Source organism: Plecotus auritus, assembly GCF_963455305.1.
Source record: "Plecotus auritus genome assembly, chromosome: 2".
In the NCBI taxonomy this organism is placed as follows: Eukaryota; Metazoa; Chordata; class Mammalia; order Chiroptera; family Vespertilionidae; genus Plecotus; species Plecotus auritus.
This window is the reverse complement of record NC_137771.1, coordinates 173,987,072-174,011,652: the sequence shown is the minus strand read 5'-3', so window position 1 is coordinate 174,011,652 and position 24,581 is coordinate 173,987,072. Positions and strand designations below refer to the sequence as shown.

General features: G+C 39.3%; 1 protein-coding gene and 1 pseudogene across 3 annotated transcripts in view; one reads left to right on the top strand and one right to left on the bottom strand.

The window, feature by feature from the left end:
- Window positions 1-24,581, bottom strand: part of SENP5 (SUMO specific peptidase 5) — a 52,656-nt gene that overhangs the window by 15,372 nt on the left and 12,703 nt on the right. For both annotated transcript variants that reach the window (XM_080658333.1, XM_080658334.1), the window contains exons 2-6: window positions 17,748-19,276; window positions 8,830-8,935; window positions 8,548-8,686; window positions 8,238-8,285; window positions 6,066-6,143 (exon numbers count right to left, since the gene is read on the bottom strand). In XM_080658333.1, coding sequence (XP_080514459.1) covers window positions 6,066-6,143; window positions 8,238-8,285; window positions 8,548-8,686; window positions 8,830-8,935; window positions 17,748-19,245 — 1,869 coding nt within the window. In that variant the 5' untranslated portion in view covers window positions 19,246-19,276. The remainder of the gene's footprint in view (window positions 1-6,065; window positions 6,144-8,237; window positions 8,286-8,547; window positions 8,687-8,829; window positions 8,936-17,747; window positions 19,277-24,581) is intronic.
- On the top strand, window positions 1,461-2,222 carry LOC308241386 (nucleophosmin-like; annotated as a pseudogene). Its single transcript has 2 exons — window positions 1,461-1,554; window positions 1,761-2,222. The product of its transcript is annotated as a nucleophosmin-like (transcript).

Sequence of the window (24,581 nt, the reverse complement as noted above, 5' to 3'; positions counted from 1 at the left end):
CTCTCTCATCGATGTTTCTGACTATCTATCCCTCTTCCTTCCTCTCTATAAAAAAATCAATAAAATATATTAAAAAAAAAAAAAAAAGAAAAATCTCAAACAATCTAACCTTACATCTGAAGGACCTAGAAAAACAAGAGCAAATTAAGACAAAGTGGGAGAAAGGAAATAATAAAGACCAGAGTGGAAATAAATAAGAGACTTAAAAAACAGTAGAAAGATTAATGAAACTAAGAGCTGGTTCTTTAAAAAATAAATAAATTGCCTGGTTGGTGTGGCTCAGTGGTTGAGCATCGACCTATGAATCAGGAGGTCAGGGTTCAATTCCCAGTCAGGGCATATGCCTGGGTTGTGGGCTCAATCCCTAGTGGGGGCATACAGGAGGCAGCCGATAGATGAATCTCTCTCATCGCTGATGGTTCTATTTCTCTCTCTCTCCCTTCCTCTCTGATATCAATATATTTTAAAAATACCAATGCATTTTTCATAGAACTAGAACAAATAATATTAAATTTTATATCACAAAGACCCTGAATAGCCAAAGAAATCTCGAGAAAGAAAAAAAAAATTAGAGGTATCATGCTCCTTGATTTCAACTATACTACAAAGTTACAATAATCAAAATAGTATGTACTGGCACAAAAACAGATACTTAGGTCAATGGAATATAACAGAGAGCCCAGAAATAAATTCACACCTATATGGCCAATTAATCTATAACAAAGGAGAATATACTATGGGGAAATGACAGTCTCTTCAATAAATGATTTTGGAGAACTGAATAGATACTTGCAAAACTGAAAACTAGACCACTTTTTTACACTATATATGTAAAAATAAACTCAAAATAGATTAAAGACTTACATGTAGGACCTGAAACTATAAAACTCCTAGGAAAAAGCATAAGCAATAAACTCTTTGGCATCAGTCTTAGCAATATTTTTTTGGATATAGTCTTAGCAATATTTTTTTTGGATATGTCTCCTTAGGCAAACAATAGCAGCAAAAATAAACTAATGGGACTACATTAAACTAAAAAGGTTTGACAGAGCAAAAGAAACCAACAAAACCAAAAGGCAACCTACTGAATGGGAGAAGATAATTTTCAAATGATATGTCTAATAAGGGATTAATATCCAAAATATATAAAAAACTCATAAAATTTAACATAAAAAAACACAAATACTCCAATTTAAAATGGGCAGAGGACCTGAAAAGACAGTTCTCCAAAGATGATATACAGATGGCCAACAGACATATGGAAAGATGCTCCACATCACTCTACAGGGAAACCCAAATCAAAACCATGAAATAACACCTTACCTGTTAGAATGACTATTATAAAAAACAACAACAGTGTGTGTGTTGCTTTTCCCTGGTGCAATTCTGTCCTGCACATCCATTCTGCAGAAAAGTAGTTACTTCTATCTGTCCATCTGCCTTTTCTCCCACCTAATTGCATGCCACCACCCCATGGAGGATTCAATGGACATGGCCATAAGCCACCTGAGGCCCCAGGACTATCTTTTCAGTTTTTAACTAAAGACCGACAAAGTGCCCTGGCTGGTGTGGCTCAGTTGGTTGAGTGTTGTCTTGTGCACTGAACGGTTGCCAGTTCATTCCTGGTAGGGCACATACCCAGGTTGTGGGTACAATCTCTGGTCAGGGTGCATATGGGAGGCAACTCATCGATGTTTCTCTCTCCCTTCCTCTCTCTCTCAAGTCAATTTTTAAAATAAAACTTAAAAAACACCAACAAAGATTATCATTTCAAGATGGAGAATGATAAAAATGAGCAACGATTATCTTTAAGAACAGTCAGTTTAGGGGCTGGTGCAAAGGATGAATTGCACATTGTTGAAGCAGAGAATGAATTATGAAGGCAGTCCAATTAAAGTAACACTGGCAACTTTGAAAATGTCTGTGGCTTTGAAATAATGCCACCTGTTGTTTTATAGTTGAAGTGTGGTTCAGGGCCTATGGATATTAGTGGAGAGCACTTAGTATCTGTGGAGGAAGAAGCATAGTCAGAAGATGAGAGGAGGAAATGTAACTCCTAAGTATGTCTGCTAAGTGTTCTGCCCCTGGAAGTGGTAGCAAGGTTCCACAGAAAAAAGGTAAAAGTTGCTGTTGCTGAAGATGATGAGGATGACTAAGAGGAGGAGGAGGATTTTGAGGACGAGGAAGCTGAAGAAAAAACTCCAGTAAAGAAATCTATATGAGATACTCCAGCCAAAAATCAAACCATAATGAAAAAGACTTAAAACCATCAACACCTGCCGAAACCGGTTTGGCTCAGTGGATAGAGCGTCGGCCTGCGGACTGAAGGGTCCTGGGTTCGAGTCCAGTCAAGGGCATGTACCTTGGTTGCGGGCACATCCCCAGTGGGAGGTGTGCAGGAGGCAGCTGATCGATGTTTCTCTCTCATCGATGTTTCTAGCTCTCTATCCCTCTCCCTTCCTCTCTGTAAAATATCAATAAAATATATTAAAAAAATAAAACCATCAACACCAAGATCAAAAGGTCAAGAATCCTTAAAAAAAAAAAAAAGGAAAAAATCCTAAAACACTAAAAAGACTGAGTTCTGTAGATGATATTAAAGTAAAAATACGAGCAAATAGAAAAAGATGGTTCTCTTCCCAAAGTGGAAGCCAAGTGCATCAGGGATGTGAATTGCTTCCAGATGACTAACCAGGAGTCTAGTCAAGGTCTCTGGCAGTGGAGGAAGTTTCATTATGAGAATAGTTTAAACAGTTTGTTAAAATTTTCCATCTTATTTTATTTCTGTAACAGTTGGTATCTGGCTGTCCTTTTCATAATGCAGAGTGAGAACTTTCCCTACGCTGTCTGATAAATGTTGTCCAGGTTCCATTGCCAAGAATGTATTGTTCAAACTGCCTGATTCATTTTAAAGTGAAACTCCACCCTTTGCTTGGTTCTAACTATGTATGAAATGTTACTAATAGGACATAGTAGCAGTGAAGGTAAGACAAATGGAAATGGTGGGGAGACAAAAATATACACATGAAATAAACTCAGTATTTTATGTTTTTAAAAATATTTTTTTATTGATTTCAGAGAGGAAGGGAGAGGGAGAGAGATAGAAACATCAATGATGAGAGAGAATCATTGATCGGCTGCCTCCTGCACACCCCCTACTGGGGATCAAGCCAGCAACCCAGGCATGTGCCCTTGACCAGAATTGAACCGGGACTCTTCAGTCTGCAGGCTGATGCTCTATCCCCTAAGCCAAACCAGCTAGGGCTAACCTCAGTGTTTTAATAAAGTAAAAAAGAAAAGACTAAATGTTGATGAGCATGTCAAGGGAACCCTAGTTAAAAGGGAACCCTAGTGCACTGTTAGGGGGATTGAAATCTGGTACAGCCACTATAGAAAATAGTATGGAGATACTGCAAACATTTAAAAATAGAACCACCATGTGACCCAACAATTCCACTTATGGCAATTGATCTAAAGAAACTGAAAACACTAATTCAAAAAGACACCTATGTTCACTGCTGCATTACTTATAATAGGCAAAATATGGAAGCAACCTAGGTGGCCATCAATAAAGATGTGAAACACACACACATATACACACACTGGAATGTTATTCAGCCACAAAAAAGAAAAAGAAATCTTACCATTTATGATAACATAGATGAACCTAGAGGGTATAATACTAAATGAAATAAGCTGGACAGAAAATGACAAATACTGTGTGATTACACTTATATGGGGATTTTAAAAAATAAAACAAATGAACAAACAAAAATTAAACAAACTCACAGAGAATAAACTGATGGTTTCCAGAGCGGGGAGGGTGGGGGTAGAGGGATGAGCAAAAAAGGTGAAGGGGATTAAGAAGTACAAATTGCAAGAGAAACCAAGATGGCGACATAGGTGAACACCTAAACTGCTGCATCGCACAACAATTTCAAAACTACAGCTAAAAGACAGAATGGACATCATCCAGAACCACAGGAAGCTGGCTGAGTGGAAATTCTACAACTAGAAGGAAAGAGAGGGGCACACGGAGACTCAGAGGAGCTGCAAAAGGCTGAGGTAAGGAGACACGTGCACGGAGAGGACGGGCGGCTAAGTGCCTGGCTAGCTTTCTCTAGCGGGAGAGAGACAGAAGCTCCCGACTGCACTGAACACCAGTTCCAACTGCACTGAACCCCAGTTCCGACTGCACGGGCGAGACCCTGGGGTCCCAGACTCATATGGGGGGAGTCTGGACTGTCGGGAAAAGAGAGGAGTGCATGGAAACTTAGGAGAGCCGCAAAAGGCAGAGGTCTGGAGGTGCACACGTGCAAGTGCGCGCAGAGAGGACTGACTGCTGAGTGTGCCGCTGGCTTTCTCTAGAGGGAGGAGGAAGCTACCGACTGTGCTGAACTCCAGTTCCGAGCAAGAATCTGGGAATCCAGATTCGTTGGGGGAGAAACTGGACTGTCTGGCAGCGGGCGAAACTCAAGGGCGGCTTTCTCTCAGAGGTGCTTGCAGCGATTACTGAGGGACACTGAGACCCAGGGGCCTCATAGGGCAGGGCTGATGGGAAGCCAAGGCTGTCTGCTCAGCCCTGAGACTCCGCCCCATCCAAGCTGAGCACAGAGGCTTTTGCAATTTTGCAAGTCTTGTCTCATAAGGCTGTCTCCAGCACAGAAGTTCTCCTGGCATAGACACAGCTGATCCTCACAGCCAATTGGCCTGGAGGTCAATTCCTCCCAGTGATACTAACAACAATCAAGACTTAACTACAACAAGGCTGTACACACAGTCCACAAAGGGGTGCACCAAGAGTGTCCACCTCAGGTACTGGGGAGGCTGAGCCACTGGGCCATATAGGACACCTAGCACACAAAGCTACTCTACCAACTCAGGGAAGCAGTGAAAATGCGGAGACAAAGAAATAGATCACAAACGAAAGAAATGGAGGAAAGCAAACAACTGGATATAGAGTTCAAAACCACGGTTATAAGGTTTTTCAAGAACTTCCTAGAAAATGCCGATAAATTTAGCGAGACCCTTGAGGATATGAAAAAGGACCAACTGGAAATTAAACATACACTGACTGAAATAAAAAATATTATACAGAGACTTAACAGCAGACTAGAGGACCACAAGAATCAAGTCAAAGATTTGAAATACAAAGAAGCAAAAGACACTCAACCAGAAAAGCAAAAAGAAAAAAGAATCCAAAAATTTGAAGATAGTGTAAGGAGCCTCTGGGAAAACTTCAAGCGTACAAACATCAGAATTATGGGGGTGCTGGAAGAAGAGAGAGAGCAAGATACTGAAAACCTATTGGAAGAAATAATGACAGAAAACTTCCCCCACCTGGTGAAAGAAATAGACTTACAAGTCCAGGAAGCACACAGAACCCCAAACAAAAGGAATCCAAAGAGGACCACACAAAGACACATCATAATTAAAATGCCAAGAGCAAAAGACAAAGAGAGAATATTAAAAGCAGCAAGAGAAAAACAGTTAGTTACCTACAAGGGAGCACCCATACGATTGTCAGCTGATTTCTCAACAGAAACTATGCAGGCCAGAAGGGAATGGCAAGAAATATTCAAAGTGATGAATAGCAAGAACCTACAACCAAGATTACTCTACCCAGCAAAGCTATCATGCAGAATTGAAGGGCAGATAAAGAGCTTCACAGATAAGAAAAAGCTAAAGGAGTTCATCACCACCAAACCAGTATTATATGAAATGCTGAAAGGTACTCTTTAAGAAGAGGAAGAAGGCCATAACCAGTTTGGCCCAGTGGATGGAGCGTTGGCCTGCGGACTCAAGGGTCCCAGGTTCAATTCCGGTCAAGGGCATGTTCCTTGGTTGCGGGCACATCCCCAGTGGGGGGTGTGCAGGAGGCAGCTGGTTGACGTTTCTTTCTCATCGATGTTTCTAACTCTCTCTCCCTCTCCCTTCCTCTCTGTAAAAAATCCATTAAAAAAAAAAGTCTGTTTCTAATTAACATCAAATTGGTAATAAAGTTCGTATACGTCCACTCAAAGTGGATTATCATCTGCATTTCAAATTTAGAATAAAGAGAATACCTTTTTAGTCCATCTTTTTACTCCATTATATCCTTTGGTTACCAGCTGTCTATGAAAAAAGCTGTTGAAGAAGTGAACCTAGAAGAGACATCAAATACAAGCATCCAGATTATATTAGACTGTGCCCAGGTTTAACTAAAAAAAAAAAAAGGAAATTTTAAAATCCTTGAATGTAAGATAAACAAAAAGGTGAGGGGAAGTTTTTTCTTTAAAATAACTAAAATATAAAAAAATACATTGCATGGTTCTCAGAAGATTCTATTCCAAATTTTCATTAGAATGAGCTTACAGCTGTGGTCTATAGTTAGAACTGGAATGGACAGTAAGTAGATTACCTGAATCCAATCAAGTAGATAAGCAACCTGACAGATTTCTCCAAATCAGGTGATAAAGTTGACAGAGGCTATGAAAGAATGAGGTAATAATTACCTTGAACTAAAGGGTGTGGATTACAAAACTAACCTCATATGAAGAATGTGAATTTGGAAATTCTTGTCATAACAACTATAAAAAGGCCATAGCGTAATCATTTCTAGCACTGAAAGAATTATTCTAGTCATATGGAGTATCATGTCCTGCATCAATGGCTTCAAAGTTCTGGCTTCTAAATTAGTATCAGCCCACCTGAGATAGTAAACAATTGTGGTCTTAAGTGTTTCCTCAGTAACTTTGACTCACTTGAAATGATAAAACTGTTCTCTTCCTGTTGAGGTTCTCAGGATGTGGTCACCAGAACACAAGCATTATCAGCATCACCTGGGAACTTGCCAAAATGGAATCCTAAGACTCTACCCTAGACCTACTGAAGCACAAACTTTGAGGTTGAGGCTCAGCAATCCGGTTTTATAAACCATTCAGAGGATTCTGATGCACATTTATTTTGAGAACCATGTAGCTTAAGATATAGGTTTTTAAAAGAGCTTACAGTAGCTATTTCTAGAGCTGTGAGTCTCAAACTTTGTATGCATCAGAATCTGGAATGCAATCTGACAGATTAGCCTCATGACATAACATATCTGTGATTTTAAGTGGAAAGTTATGACATTTTGTCTATATTCATAAATAGTGTTGGAATCTGAGATTCATTACATTACCTGTTTAAACTATTAGACTTAGAAAAGTTTATAAAGTACTTCGAAAAGTTTTGCTTGTTGAAATCAAAGGCTGCTCACTAAGCAATTTGAGTACTCAAAAATTAATATATTACATTTTAAGAATAGTTTTAATATGTAACTAAGCTCTTAAGGGAATTTTATAATTTAGTTTGTATTTGAACTGAGTATCAAAGATTAATCCAAAATAAAGTGAAGCTAAATACTACTTTACCACTTTTTCAAAGATAGTAAAACTAAGTTCAATTTAAAAGCTTAAAGCAAATAGTCCCTTTTGTGCATCTTCCACTAAGAAAAAGCCTTCTCTAGATATCAAGAACCAGCCCTAACCGGTTTGGCTCAGTGGATAGAGCATCAGCCTGCGGACTGAAGGGTCCCAGGTTCGATTCCGGTCAAGGGCATGTACCTTGGTTGCGGGCACATCCCCGGTGAAGGGTGTGCAAGAGGCAGCTGATCGATGTTTCTCTCTCATCGATGTTTCTGTCTATCTCTCTCCCTTCCTCTCTGTAAAAAATCAATAAAATATATTTAAAAAAAAAAAGATATCAACAACCAGCCCTAGCTGGTTTGGCTCAGTGGATAGAGCATCGGCCTGTGTACTGAAGGTCTTAGGTTTGATTCCAATCAAGGGAATTTACCTTGGTTGCAGGCTCCTCCCTGGCCTGGGCCCTGGTCGGGGCTCGTGCAGGAGGCAACCAATCGTTGTGTTTCTCTCACATCAATATTTCTCTCTGTCTTTCCCTCTCTCTTCTACTTAACCCTAAAAATCAATGGAAAAATATCCTGTGGTGAGGATTAAAAAAAAGATATCAACAACCATATCTACTTTGAAACAAATAAGCAGGAAAACACCAGCATCGTGACTTTCTTATGCAGAAGTGATTTTGTAGAACATAAGCCCAAACCTAGCATCTGATCAAGACAAAATTAATCCTTTTTAAAAAATCCAAGCAATATCAAATAATTATATAAAGTGCCTGTTTTTTTTAAAAAAAACAACAACACTTCTTTTTAATATACAAGGACTCTTGCTCCTAAAGAAGAGTAAGTTTTCACTTACTTTGTCTGGGACTGCATCCATTATCAGCTCACCATACATATTAATGACCTATAAAGAAGCCAACATAAAAGCAGCTTAATGACCCTATACAATTTAGAACATCCCGCTCAGAATGAATAACACATTGATACTGCTAACAGTAATCAAACCTTTCGGATAGTGGGGTTAGAGAATGAGTCACTTCAATAAGGAATAAAGAATTCTTGATTCCAAAAGATAACTGTGAGGCCAACCCAGGAGTTATTAATTATATTTTGTTGTCCAACATCCTCTGCAACTTTTCCATGATGAGAACCTACAATACACTAACCTGGTCATTCAGCCAATTCTGACCATCCAGTGTCGCCAGATCATCCATATCCAGCATGTGCTTATTGTAGAAGACACGGAAGTTGCATTTTTGATGTCTGGCCCGATAGTTTGTTATTTCCCTATTGATAAATGGTTTTCTGAAACAGAAAGATTTTGAAATAGAAGATTAAAAACATGAGTTCTACTCAATTTATTACTAAGTATCTTTTTTTTAATCAAGAAAAAGTTATATATGCTAAATTTTATTGTCAAGGGCTTAACTTAAGCATCATTGACAAACCTATTGGAAAAGTCTTCATTAAAGACATCTTTTAATCTTCCAAGGACATCTTTTTCACTGAGTGGAACCAAACTGCCATACTTCTTCATAACCTCATCTAGGAATCCTTAAATAAAGAAAGAAAGAAAGATTAAGGTGAAAAAACCATTTTCAGCAGTCTCCCAATACTTAACCTATATTTAACCTATAGTACTACATATGTCATACTATTAAAAAATCTTTGCCCTGGCTGGTGTGTCTTATTGGTTAGAGCAGTGGTCGGCAAACTCATTAGTCAACAGAGCCAAATATCAACAATACAACGATTGAAATTTCTTTTGAGAACTGAAAACCGACTTCTGCGCATGGGCCACGAAGTTTCAGTCGCACTGTATGTGTGTGCCCGCACGTGGTATTTTGTGGAAGAACCACACTCAAGGGGCCAAAGAGCCGCATGTGGCTCACGAGCCAGTTTGCCGACCACTGGGTTAGAGCATCGGCCCATGCACCAAAGGGTTGAGGGTTCAATTCCTGGTCAAGGGCACATACCTGGGTTGCAGGTAAGTGCAGGAGGCAAGCAATCAATGTATCTCTCTCACCTAGATGTCTCTCTCCCACCGCCCCTCGGGTGAGGATTAACAACAAAATCTTTAAAAAATATATTTTTATTGATTTCAGAGAGAGAGAGAGAGAGAGAGAGAGAGAGAGAGAGAGAGAGAAACATCAATGATGAGAGAGAATCATTGATCGGCTTCCACCTGCATGCCTCCTACTGCAACTCGAGGCATGTGCCTGGACTGGTAATAGAACAGTGACCTCCTGATTCATAGGTTGATGTTGGCAGAAGAGATTGTTTTTTTGTTAATCCTCACCTGACAATATTTTTCCATTGATTTTTAGGGAACATGAAAGAGAGGGAAAGACAGACAGAAACATCGATGTGAGAAAATCACATCAGTTGGTTGCCTCCCGCACGAGCCCTGACCAGGGCCTGGGCCAGGCAAGAGCCTGCAACCAAGGTACGTGCTCTTGACCAGAATTGAACCTGGGACCCTTTGGTCCACAGGCTGATGCTCTATCCACTGAGCCAAACCAGCCAGGGCAACAAAATCTTTTAAAAGTTATGTTTTGTGAAAAAAATAAAAGGAATCACGCCCTCACCACATAGAGAAATGTTCTAAGACATTTCACATTGGATTTCTAAGCTAGCAATGCACTGTTAGAGAGGAAATGGCTAGCTAAAACCAAAGACAGACATCTTTCAGTAGTTTAATCTTGCAGTAGAATCCTATCTCTGAAAGAGTGAAATATACTAGTAAAGGGTTTAATTACCTGATTAAATATGTCTATCACATTTGGTAACTGAAAGAATTATTTTTAAAAAATCACAATTAGAGCCCTGGCAGTGTGGCTCAGTTGGTTGAACATTGTTCCATGCACCCAGAGGTCCTTGGTTCAATTCCTGGTCAAGGCACATGCCTGGGTTTCAGGCTCGATCCCCAATAGGGGGCAAGCAGGAGACAGCTGATCGATGTTTCTGTCTCTCTCCCCCTTCTCTAAAAATCAATAAAAACATATATATATAACATAACATAAAAATATAACATAAATATAAATATAATACATATATTTAAATCACAATTAGAGGGAATGAACTGCTGAGACTGCTGTCAAAGTATCATTTGGTAAAGGTGTGTAATTTCTCATCTCAAAGAAAGGGACAAATTCGAAGGCATTTTAAATATATAATTTGATAGCGTTATTATACTCTGAATAACACTATGAGGTAAGCTTCAGGTAGCATATTTTAAAAAGGGAAACAAAATTAAAGATGACTTCTTGGCCAGAATATAGAATAGTCTTCAGGTCAATTTAGGTAATATGTATATGCATTTTAATAGCTTCCAAAATGACCCACTGAATATACCTAAAAAGGCCCTAGGAAATAAAACCAGGACATATTCTAAGTAAATACAAAGAAGCTGAGGAAAGGCTGAGAGGCTCACAAAAGTGCAGACGTGACTTGTGCTATTCACTGATGCTGAATGGGGAGAGCAACAGCCTTGCCAACCATCAGTCTGACAGTTAAGTCTACTAGGTTAACATGGGAAAAATAAGGACAATAGACATTTATTTTACTCAAGTAAAATAAGTTAGAAAGTCCTTTCTAACTTTAAGAATGGCCTCTGCTACACATTGACACAAAATGAACAGGAAGGACTACAACAGAGTGACTGTTTTGGGAATGGAGTGTTTTGTATAGGAGAGGGGCAAAAAAGGATGTGAAAAACCCATTTTTCTTCCTGTTAGTCTCTCATCGGAGTGGCTCCCAATTGGAAAGGCTTAAGACAAGAGCAAAGGTCAAGGTATAGTAAACAGCAAAGAGTTGCTTATGCCTGGTCCTGATCTAGGCTTTAGGCATACAGAAGAGAAAAAAAGGAGGTCCCATGATCCAGATTAAGTAGGAGTTAGAGATTTGGGGCTTCTAAGAATGGCTTCTAAGAAGGAATAGAGCATATATTTACCTACAACATTTACTGTGTCATATCTTAGAGTTATCTAACCATAGCTTTGTATATACAAGGGAGAATGGGTCCAAACAGAAGATAAAGAATCCCAACATCTGGGAAATTGCATTTAAGGAAGACATTTTATCCTATATAATAAAAGCGTAATATGCAAATGGACCAAATGTCAGACGACCCATCATTATGATGGCGCACTGACCAGGGGCAGATGCTCAACACAGCAACTGCCCCCTGGTGGTCAGTGCGCTTCCACAGGGGGAGAGCCACTCAGCCAGAAGCTGGGCTCCGCTGGCAAGCCCAGCAGTAGTGGCAGGAGCCTCTCAGTAAGGAGCAAGGGGTCGCGGACTGCGAGAGTCCCGGACTGCAAGAGGGCACAGGCCAGGCTGAGGCACTGGGCCTCTAGTATAAAAATAATTCTCCTAATAACAAAAGATTACATTTTAGGCCCAGCAACCTTAATTGAAACTTCTCAAATAAGAAAGCAGGCTCATCTATCTAGGGCATATGGACTCCAATGCCAAATGAGTACCATGCAAAGAGGTGTCCTTGTTAACAGTTATTTCTGGATGGTAGTATTTTGGGAGATATTGTTATATTTTTTCCCTCTTATTTGTACTTTTGTTTTCACTTTCAGATGATAAATATGGATTCCTAATGCACAGGAAGGCCCTACCTGAATCTTCAAGGAGAATCTTAGATGACAATGTCTCACTGATGCATACCATTTACTCACTGGGATCAAAAGCCAAGCACTGGCAGCATCTCACTTCATCCTTGTAAACACCCTACTCTTGATTCCAATAATTACAAGCTGTTGTTGTTCCTTGTGATTAAGCCCCTATCCCAGTGGTTGGCAAACTCATTAGTCAACAGAGTGGCAAAGCGCGGCTCGCAAGCCGCAGTTTGCCGACCACTGGTGTAGGGGATGACGTTCTAACCAACTGAGCCACACTGGCCAGGTCTATTATTCTTTACCCACTTGCTATCACCAAACTAATGAACCAAAAAGGAAAAGCGCATTTGGAATACAATTTCTTTTACTTCAAAAGTACTAAAATTTCAATGTGACCAAGAAGCAAAGGACAAAATGTTAGGAAAAAAAAAATAACAAAAAAACTACCGTTCAAATTATAGTCCATCCTGCAAGTACAAAAGGTAATAATTTAAAAAACAAAACCTGAGGTATTATTTTAGGAGTTAAATTGGACAGTTTTTTCTTGAAACAGCATCCCATCCTAAAAGTGGAAAAAGGTTGATTGTGTTATGCACATAAGAAATGCAACCACTTGGTTCTCCAAAAAATACAATACACATGCCAGAAATCAAAAGGAAGGTATTGATGTATTGTATATGCCTGAAACTTAAGTAAGTTTGTTAATCAATATCACCCTATCAAATTCAATTAAAAAATTTTTTAAATAATGAAATATAAGGATAAACTTAAGGATTGTGCAAAATCTAAGTAAAAAGCATTATAAAATTCTATAAGGGACACATAGGTCAATAAATGGAATAATTCTTTGTTTTTAGACAGGAAAACACAAATATTATAATCAATGCAATTTTCCCTAAATTAATCTATAAATGTAACACAATACCAATTAAAAGCCATGGTATTTGTTTTTTTTAATTAAAAAAAACCTCAAATTCCTCTTGAGACAAAAATGTGAGAAATTCCTATAAACTTTTAAGGATTAAAAGGGAGTAGCGAATAAGGGGCAAGAGAAGAAACAGAGAGCCTAGTCCCATCAAATTATAAAACTAAGTAGCAATTAAAGCAGAATAGTGCTAGCACAGAAACAGACCCAATGGCAGGTGGCATCTCATGACCCTGGGGAAAAGATAAATCAATCAATAAATGGTACTAGAACCAGTGACCAAATATTTCATTCACAGTTGGAATTCATCTTGGTGTAAAGAATTAGGTAGGGATCCATTTTACTTTTTTCCAAATGGCTAAATGTAAAAATAACACATTAATGGTCTAGAAGAAAGTAGGAATGAATGTTTTTATAGTATTTAAACAGGAAGAAGCTTTAATTTTAAGGTTTTTTTCTAACTTACGACCATAAACATTTAAAAATAAAGTGGCAATTACCCTGTAATTACTTTAGAACTTTACGCCCTTATGAACATGTTTTTCTTAAACATACAAACAGTACACTATATTTACTCTTCTTGAATCTGCTTTTTGTCCTTCAATACATGTTATTTTTTACCTAAGTCAATTCAAAACAACCTAGTAGTCCATTACATGGGTATGCCATATTTTAACCAATTCCCTATTGATGACCATTTAAAAGTTAATTTTTAGCTCTCTAAAAAATTAAAACCTTTCACATATCTTTGTTCTATTGGTTGCCAGAACAGCCAAATTTCTGGATCAAAGGACAACTGCATGTCTAAAACTTTAACTTTCACCTATGAGTTTTGTTATACACATATACAAGTTTTTAATGTTTATGAAGTTAGATTGGTCTATTTTTATTGCTTGAGTTTCCCATCATGCTTGATTATTAAAATAGTTTCTTGTACTTATTTTTTAACAGTTTTATTGAACTATGATTAACACACCACAAAATTCAACCTCTTAAAGTGAACAATTCAATGATTTTATATATTCAGAATTGTGCAACCATTATCACCACTTAATTCCAGAACATTTGCATTAACCCACAGAGAAACTTGTTAGTAGTCACTCATTTCTCTCTCTCCCCAGCCCCTGGCAAACATTAATCTACTTTTTATCTCCACATATTTGCCTACTCTAGACATGTCAAATCAACAGAATCCTACAGTATGTGGCCTTTTTGTTTGGCATCTTTCATTTAGCATACTTTCAATTCATCCACACTGAAACATCTATCAGTATTCCATTTCTATTTATGACACAATAATCCACTGTGTAGATATACCAAATTCTATTAATCCATTCATCAGTTAATAAACATTTAGGTTGTTTCCATTTCCTGACTATTATTAATAATGATGCTATGAACATTGTGTACAAGTTTTTAAGTATTTACTTGTTTCTAATTAAATTTTTAATCCATCTAGAATGTTGTGACATAGGAATCTATTTCTTTCCTTCCCAAACAGTAGCTATTCTGAATACAGAATCCTAGATTTTCATATCCTCCAAGTCTTTTAAAGTACACGTTTTCTCTATCATCGATGTTTCTATTTCTATTCCCCCTCTTTAAAAAAAATCAATAAAAACATATTTTTAAAAAGTTATCTTGTATAAGCAAAACTCAGTATTAATATTTTTTAGCAACTCACAGCTGTCATTGCAACGCATCCAACTTGGTTTTGAAGGGAGTAACTTTCTCTTTACACTCATATTTCACTTAAACTAATGAATAAAATTATGAAACAGTAAGTATATTGAAGTAAGTACAACTGTTGATAAATATGTAAGCCCACTACAATGAGCATAATGTACAGTTATTTTAGAAAAGAGGCAGCATTCAGCATACCATGGGATTTAATATTGGCTATTGCTATAGAAGTCAGTGAAGGGAGCATCTACTATGAGTAGGTCCTCGGGTTACGTCGGAGATCCGTTCCTACCACACAACCTAACGCGATTTTCACCGTAAGTTGGAACACACCTTCATAAACCCACCTTCATAAGCACCTACATCACTCACATGGAGCACATACGCAGCAGTAATGAAGTGAAACAGTAAAAAAAAATTTAAAAGATAACAATTCTTGACCTTTACTTGTAGTAAATAGATAATAAAAAACATAAAGCACATATGTACATACGTCGAAATGACAGAACTTTTTTTTTTTTTTTTTATAAATAAATGGGAGATAGCGACGTAACCACGAAATGATGTACGTACGTCGCGTCCGACGTAACCCGAGGACTGCCTGTACTAACTATCCTATATTGGGTCTTATTCTAATGGCTCCATTAATCCTGATTACTCAGGTTTAGTTCTTTTATTTGTTGAATCTGTCTCTTTCATTGTGTTGGCTTTCTTCGGATGTTTGGTGATAGATTCTGGGCTCATGTCTACTTGGGTAACTTGGGTGGAGGGAAGGCTATGATGAGCAGTAGTTATTTCTCTGCCTTGAACTATTTTCAATGTGGTGCAGAAGCTAAGAATTCCAAAAACTGTTCTTCTGGAAATGACTGTTCCTCATTCTTGCCAAGTGTTACAAGTATTGGATCAGGGAGGAAGGGAAATGTCCTCTCTCTCCATCAATCTCTTGTTGTTAGAATATCAATGCTGTATGTCAAGAGGGTGAGGATTGCAGCTTGATAGCAGATATCCTCCTTGCTGATATGTGGCACAGGCAGGGAGAGATACTTTTGTTGAGATTCCTCTACCCAGTCTTTTATCATAGGTCTCCCCTTTCCTCTCTACCTCTACCATCTCCAGAAATGGGACTCACTTGGTATTGCATCATTTTCCTGCACTAATCTCCCTTCTGCTACTGGGGCTACCCTCTGGACCTTCCCTCTACTTTCTGCCTTTTGGGAGTTTCTCAATTTCTGATTTCCCAAAACTCTCCTCCTAGTTTTGAGTATGGAGAGACACATGTGTTTTTAACATACTTTTCATGCATTACAATACAGATCACTAATGTGAATAAACATGAATTCTATAAAAATTCCTACTTCCTCACATCATGCTACAGTTTTACTATATGCCATATTCAATGTATCTATTGTTTTTGGAAGTGCTACATCTATATGTATAAATTAATTTGGTATTTGTGAGTAAATATTAACTATTTTAGGTTTGTGTATCATGGTTCTGCTAACCTCATGGTAGGGAAATTTGTCTTTCTTCTGGACAGTATAAATGACAAAAATAGGTTTTTTAAAGATTTGCTAGGACTCTGTACTTTGAAGAGGTTTTTGCATGTGTGTCTGGGAACTTTTTATACAGATTTAATTGTTGGGCAAACAAAGTGTTCAGAATTGTTTAAACCACCAAGAAGTAACTTTCCTAACTCCCCAGAAAAAGCCATTTATAAAAATTTGATATATCTGTCCAGATATATCTTATACAAATATATGTGGACATATATATACATATACTTATCCTACATATGTGCATATGTATCATTTAACAAAACGGCATTGTTTTACAACTTGCTTTTTCACTTTATATAGACAGCTTTCAGTATCAAAATACAGATAAAATTTATTCCTTAACAGCTTTATAGTATACTATTGCTTGGATGTGCCATAACGTATACTTCCACAGAAACATTTATTGTCTTAAGTAATGTCCCTGTACAAATATATTTGTACTCTTTTAGATGTTGGATAAATTGCAATAAGGGGAATACATGTTAGACACTCTACCATAGTGTCTTCCAAAAATGTTTATGCCAACTGATTTTGTGGGGTAGTTTTTAACAATTAGACTTTAAAACATGACACAGTAACCTGAGGCCATAAGTAAAGACAGATACATTTTACTATGAAAGAACTGAAAATTTCTGTTAAGCAAAAGTATCATATACAAAGTTGAGGCTTTTATCTTTTGGGAGAGAAAAACAAACTCTTACAATATTTATAATTAAAATTTAATTTAACATCTTTAAAACTAGAATGATGGTAAGGTCTATGAAGGTAAGAATCAGTGTATCCTACCCTCACAGAATATTTAGTGCTACATTCTTAGAACTGTCACACTGCCTGGTACATAAGAGCTTCTTGTAATTAAATAAATAAAATATAAATAACCCAATAGAAAAATAGGCAAAGAAAAGTTATATACAAACAAAAAATGGCCAACAAAAATGTTCAAACTTTAAACTCAAAAATGCAAATAATGACTTGGGGTGGTAAACACACAATACAACATACAGATGATGTATCCCTGATGATGTACCCCAGGGGTATTACAGAATTGTACCCCTGAAGCCTATCTAATTTTATTAACCAATGTCACACCAAGAAATTCAATAGTATTAAAAAATGTTTAATAAAAAATAAAAACTGAACATTAAAAAAAACACGCAAATTAAAGCGAAAAACTCTCATGATCCATAAGACTGACAAAATTTAACAAGTGTAAACTGGTTCAACTTTTTGAACGCTAATGTAACAATTCTCTTAAAATTTTTAATATATTCTTCCATCAATTCTACTACTAGGAATTTAACTTACAGAAACACCTGCATAACTATAAAGAAATAGTTTCATTGCATCATTGTTTATAGAAGAAAACAACTGGAAGCACCACAAGTGTCCATCAATCAAGATTTAAACTATGGGACATCTATATAATAAAGCAATATAAAAGACAAATGTCAAGAAGAATGTCTAATTGTTTAAAGGGAAATCCATGTGTGGAAGGGAAAAACACTATCCTAGAAAGGATAATGGACAGCAAGTGTGGGCTGGAGGATGGGGGAGAATAAAGGAAGAGTGCATACCAGAAAGGCAGATTGACAGCTGTTCATCATCCACTGGAGATGCTTTTTGACTGTTCTTCCCACCTCCCACTTGATTTTCTAGTGTGACTCCACTGCACATCAGAGGAGCCTCCAGCGGACTTTTACAATAAGGGTGGTCCAGCAACTTAGAACTAAGAATGTTCTGCTTGAGAGATCCATCCTCATCCATCTGGTACAAGCTCTCTTTCTGAACAGTCTCTTCGGACATAGGCCCATCTACATTACTTACAGATTGATCTGCCCCAGACACTGACAATTTTACTGTGTCATCATTGACAGTACTTGTCCGATTTTCCTGACCAAGAGTCATAGTTTCTCTTTCGGTTTCTGAGATAAACACGTTACTAGAATGATGGTCTGGTAAGGGGATGTCATGAATTAGCTCTGGAAACTCCCACTTAGGAGGGGAAGAGGGTGACTGGTCCCAGGTGTATGTGGCACTGCCATTCTGTTGGTCAGGGAATGCTTCAGCTAAACTAAGCTCCTTGCCCAAGAAAGGGCTTCCTTTAGTGCAGCCATCAGGCATATGAGAGTTCTTTCCCTTCATCACAGCACTGCTGTCCATATCTGGGAAGTGTGGTTGATGCCGACAAGAAGGGTCTTTAAGTTCTGGGGAAGGGAATGGGCTGCAATTGCCACCCTCACTGTTCTCCCTAAGGGTCTCCTGATGGTCCCCAGTGACCTGCACCCAGCTTTGCTGGGCTTTTTTTAGCTTGCAAACTTTGCTTTTTGTTCTGAAGTGCTGGGATCTGAGAATCCTGTACTGAAATCTAATCATGGATAATTTCTCATACATCATAAGAGGAGACACTTTTATTCTTCTATGTTGGTTAAGTTGGAACTTTTTTGGAGTCAGAGGTCCCCTATTCCTGTGGTGCTCCAGTCCTCGGTAGCAGCCATAACAAAAGCGCTTTCTCTTATGGTTGCTCAAGGTGACCACAACTGTGCCACTCTCACCTGAACTTTGGCTCTCCCCATTGAACTTCATGGGAAAGTCAGAAGCTTGCAGCTCTGTCCTAGGTCTGTGACCAACAGCCTGATCTAAAACACTATTTGCTGGTAAGTCAGCAACTGCCTGGAAGAGATTTTTCTCTCCATGGTCCTCATGGTCACAGTTATTTGCTGACAGCAACTTCTCTGCTTGGAGTTTCAGGAGGGTCCTTGAGGAGGAAACTAAGTGTTTAGTGCTGTTTCTTTTCACTTTAAAGGACAGAGTACTAACATTTTCAGCAGCCACATTTGACTTTGTCTTAGCAAAAAGGGGTTCATCCTGGATCCAACTTTGCTGGGCCTTCTTTTTGCACCGGAAATGCCTCAACTGCCTGCTCCAAGTAACTGGCCTTCCCAACTTTGCTTTCAGAATGCACAAGTGCTGGTGAAAGTAGAACTTCTTAAAACCTCCAAACCCAGTATTCCATTTCTCAGAAAAGGCTAAGTGGATTCCTTTCCTCCATAGAATTTTCCTCTGTTTTTTCATCTTTCTGATGCATAATGAGATCTGGATGTAGCTGTAAAGAAGAAAAAGAAAAGTTACATTTCTACCCTAAAAATTAGGTCATAAAGAGCCCTGGCTAGGTAGCTTGGTTGGTTAGAGCATCATCCAGATATACTAAGGCTGCAGGTTCGATCCCTAGTCAGGACACATACAAAATCAGCCAAAATAGGTGGAATAACAAATTGATGATTCTCTCTCTCTTTTCCTTTCTCTCTCTCTGAAAAAAATCAATAAAAAAAATTTAGGTCAAGCCTGGCCAGTGTGGCTTGGTTGGGTGTCATCCTGTGCACTGAAAGGTTGCCAGTTTGATTCCAGGTCACGGCACATGCCCAGGTTGGGAGCTTGATCCCAGGTAGGGGGCATGCAGGAGGCAGTTGACTGATGCGCCACTCTCACATCAATGTTTTGCTCTCTCTCTCTACCACTTTCTTCCTCTAAAACTCAGTAAAAAAGTCTTTAAGTAAATATAGATTATAGAGATATATTCACAGAAATATAAATTAGAAAAATGAATTAAAGAGAGTGCATAAAGTTCAACTTAGACTATCAGACATAATGAAATCCTACATCATCAAGGAATTCCCCACAGTGAAAGTTGAGAAAGTCATGCGTACTCTAACATGACCCTGTTTGCTATACCTGCCCACAATAAAATAAGTTTTAAGAATCATTTCCCAATATGCAGGAACTAAACACATGTTTACCTCAGTTCCCTCCCTAAATCCCATTAAGATGACAAACATGGGTTTTAAAACAGTAAAAACACTCAAGGACAAAGATATTGAAAAAGGAGATGAGAGCAATACTATTTTTGAAAGAAGAAAGCAGATGAATGAGTATTAACAGACTTAGAAGGCCTAAAGAGCAGAAATTAAGCAAGCAATAGTGGAAGCCAAGAGGCAATCTACAGGACCTCAGAAAGGCTCAAAAATTGAAAGCAATAAGACCTATCAGGATAGGAGGGGAGTAGAAAAATGAAGAACTGGTTCAAAGTCTGAATAAAAAACAAAACCTAAGATTCCTTCTCCTACCCTGGCAGATAACCAAAGTTTTACTTTCTGGGGAGTCCATTAAATTGAGGTCCACAAAATTGAGGGTTTACTGTACAGTAAATCCAAACTGAAATAAATACAAACAATAATAAATGAACCTGACTGTATTACAAATAATCAACATAACCAGAATGAAAGGAGTAGACCAGAAAAGAATTAGCCAAAGTAAATTTGGAAAACATTATTATAACTGTGTAAGATGAGAAACAAAAGAACTATACAAATACTATACTTTAGTTATTGAATTTTTCACAGAGGGATGAAATTCTGAAACTGCTTTGTCTTTATTCTAAAATTAATCAAGTAAGTACATATGTTGTGGGTAGCTAGAGCTAGGTTTCACACTGTTGGTGAAGTTACAAGTAATGAGAGAGACAAAGTGAGATAGCTTTGAATCCGTAGTGACAGAGAGAAACCAGAGGTATTTGTATGAACTGATGGTGATACACACACACAGAAATCTAAAAGAGTGCACAAACATACTGGTATATTTATTTCCTAGCTCTGTCCACTTAGAGAGTCTAAAAGCAATAGCATCCCAGTAGCAATGTGCACCTCTAGCACCCAGATCTTGGTTTCTAAATATTACTCTACACTTAAATGGCTGATTCCAGAGCTGGGGCAGAGGAAGTATAAGATAAACCTGGAATATCATTGTAGTGCCAGAAAGTAAACAAATGCTCAAAAATTTATGAGACATGTCAAAAGGACACAGGAGCCAATTTAAGAGACTCACAATGGCCAAAAAACACACACTGAACAAATCAATATAAAATGATAGTAATGGGGCCTGGCCAGTGTGACTCAATGGTTGAGCATTGACCTATGAACCAGGAGGTCCAAGTTCGATTCCCGGGGGCGCATGCCCAGGTTGCAGGCTCGATCCCCAGATTGGTGCAGGAGGCAGCCAATCAATGATTCCCTTTCACCATTGATGTTTCTAACTCTCTTTCTACCTCTCCCTCTATCTCCAAAATCAATAAATATGTATATCTATAAAAGCCTAAACGACCGTCCAACCAGTCGCAATGACATGCAATGACCACCAGGGGGGCAGACGCTCTGACTGGTAGCTATGACGTGCACTGACCACCAGGGGGCAGACGCTCAATGCAGGAGCTGCTGAGCTGTGGTGACTTGGCAGCTGCAGTTCTGAGGTGACGCAGCGGGAACTAGAGAGGAGGGACCCCTCGGTGATGTCAGAGAGCTGGTTTTGGCCCGATCCCTGCAGGCCAGGCCAAGGGACCCCACCAATGCACGAATCCATGCACCGGGCCTCTACACATAATATCCTAGAGGCCCGGTGCACGAAATTCGTGCACAGGTGTGTGTGTCCCTCAGCCCAGCCTGAACCCTCACAAATCTGGGACCCCTTGAGGGATGTCCGACTGCCCGTTTAGGCCCGATCCCAGACATCCCTCTTACAATCCAGGACTGCTGGCTCCCAACTGCTCGCCTGCCTGCCTTCCTCATTGCCCCTAACCACTTCTGCCTGCCAGCCTGATCACCCCCTAACCACTCCCCTACCAGCCTGATTGATGCCTAAATGCTCCCCTGCCAGCCTGGTCACCCCTAACTGCCCTCCCCTGCAGGCCTGGTCACCCCTAACTGCCCTCCCCTGCAGGCCTGATCGCCCCCCAACTGCTCTCCCCTGCAGGCCTGGGTCCCCCCCAACTGCCTTTCCCTGTAGGCCCAGTAGCCCCCAACTTCCCTCCTCTGCTGGCCTGGTCACTCCTAACTGCCCTCCCCTGCAGGCTTGATCGCCCTCCCTTGCAGGCCTGGTCACTCCCAAATGCCCTCCCCTGCTGGCCTGATCGCCCACAACTGCCCTCCCTTGCAGGCCTGTTCCCTCCCAACTGCCCTCCCCTGCTGGCCATCTTGTGGTGGCCATCTTTGACCATATGGGGCATCCATCTTGTGTGTTGGAGTGATGGTCAATCTGCATATTACTCTTTTATTAGATAGGATAGAGGCCTGGTGCACGGGTGGGGGCCAGCTGATTTGCGTGTCCTGGATCAAGGTGGGGGTTCCCTTGGGGCATGGGGCGGCCTGGGCGAGGGGCCTGTGGTGGTTTGCAGGCCGGCCATGCCCCCCGACGACCCAAGTGGAGGCCCTGGTATCTGGGATTTATTTATCTTCTACAATTGAAACTTTGTAGCCTTGAGCGGAGGTCAGGGCCAGCCAGGGTGTGCGGGAAGCTTGGCTTCCTCCATCGCTGGGGCAACCCAAGCCTCCTGCTTGCTCCAGTTCCATGGCCGCCGCCATATTTGTTGGGTTAATTTGCATACTAGCTCCTGATTGGCTGGTGGGCGTGGCTTGTGGGCATAGCGGAGGTACAGTCAATTTGCTTGTTTCTCTTTTATTAGATAGGATTTTAAATGATAGTTATGGATTGTAACCCATGAATAAATATCCTGAGTCTACAGTGATATAAATAACTGACTAAATAAACAGGGGAAAGGGACAGCTCTTCCGTACACATTAATTTCAAAATAATATATATAAAAGAAGTGATGGAAATAGAAAAGTTACCATTTGTAACTCCTCTCAGAAATAACTGAGTCAATCAAGAATCATCAATGGTAGTTAAAATTAGAGGGCAAATGTACAATGAAAAACAAGCTATTTATATAGTCTCAAAGTATCTCCCACCAGATAGTTAAAATTACAAAAGGAAAAATTGTGACTTTCAATGGAAAAACCTGGCCTTAATCAGGCAACAATCAAGGTTAACACCACTAGTAATGAGACATATGGACATCATATGCCTCCTAATGTGGCACAATGTCACTTATGTGGTATTATTGTCAAAAATATATAACCTTCCTAGATGCGGTGGCTCACTGGTTGAGCATCAACCTATGAACCAGGAGGTCATGGTTCGAGTCCAGGTCAGGGCACTTGCAGGGGTTTCAGGCTCAATCCCCAGCAGGGGGTGTGCAGGAGGCAGCTGATCAATGTTGATATGTGTCTTATCGATACTGCTCTCTCTAAAAAATCAATAAGAACATATTAAAAAATACACACACACACACACACACACACACACACACACACATATATCACCTGAATTTAATCATAAGGAGAAACAAACCCAAACTGAGGATCAATATAGGATATCTGGTCAATATATTTCAAATGTGTCAATCAAGATCCTGAAAGAAAAAACAGACCGAGGAACTGTATCAGATTAAAGGACTTAAAACTAAGGAGAAAGGACAACTAATGCAACATGAAATCCTGGATTGGGTCCTAGCTCAGAAAAGGGAAATTGGTGGGACAATTGACAAAATTTGAATAAGACTTACACATCAGCTAACAGTATTATCTTAATGTTAATTTCCCAGTTTTGATAATATACTATAGTTGCATAATACAACATTGGGGGAAAGGTGGGTGAAGGGTATATAAATTTTTTATATTTTTGTAAAATTTAAGTTATTTCAAAGTAAAAAGTTACATTTTTTCCCCTTAAACATTTAAATTTTTGAAGAACTCTCCCAGAAAGTAGCACAAAATGACAGAAACTGAAAATAATGGAGGAAGATAAAAAAATGAAAGGATCAGGCCAGGAGATTAAATATCCAAATAAAAGTTTCCGAAAGTAAACTAAGAAAGTCAGGAGAAGGGAGGTATCAAATACATAACTCAATAATATTCTCAGAATTAAAGGGCATGATTTTGTACATGGAAAGAACCCATCAATGAATGAAAGCAGACCAATACCAGAACACTGGGGTCAAAAACAACCCTCTACAAGTTTGGGGTGGGGTGAGGTAAATAAAAATCCTATATAATAAAAGCCTAATATGCAAGTTGACTGAACGGTGGAACGACCAGTCGCTATGATGTGCACTGACCACCAGGGGACAGACACTCAATGCAGGAGCTGTCCCCAGCCTGCAGGCCCCAGGCCAGCCAAGGCAGGTGCCAGCGGGGGCTCCCCGATCGCCCCGCAGATCGGCCTTCATTGCCGGCCAGGTCTAGGGACCCTACCCATGCACAAATTTTGTGCACCGGGCCGCTAGTGTGTGTGTGTGTGTGTGTGTGTGTGTATGTGTGTGTGTGTGTGTATACATACATATACATATATACATACACACACTAGCGGCCCAGTGCACAAAATTCGTGCACATTAAAAGGGGATTAGAGGAAATAATTTAATATTGCTATTTGCCCTTTCTCTATAATAGAAGTGTCAGAGATGAAAGAAAATTAGTAAAATGTATATGAAAACCTTCCTCCTGTCAGAGTCTGGGGCACACC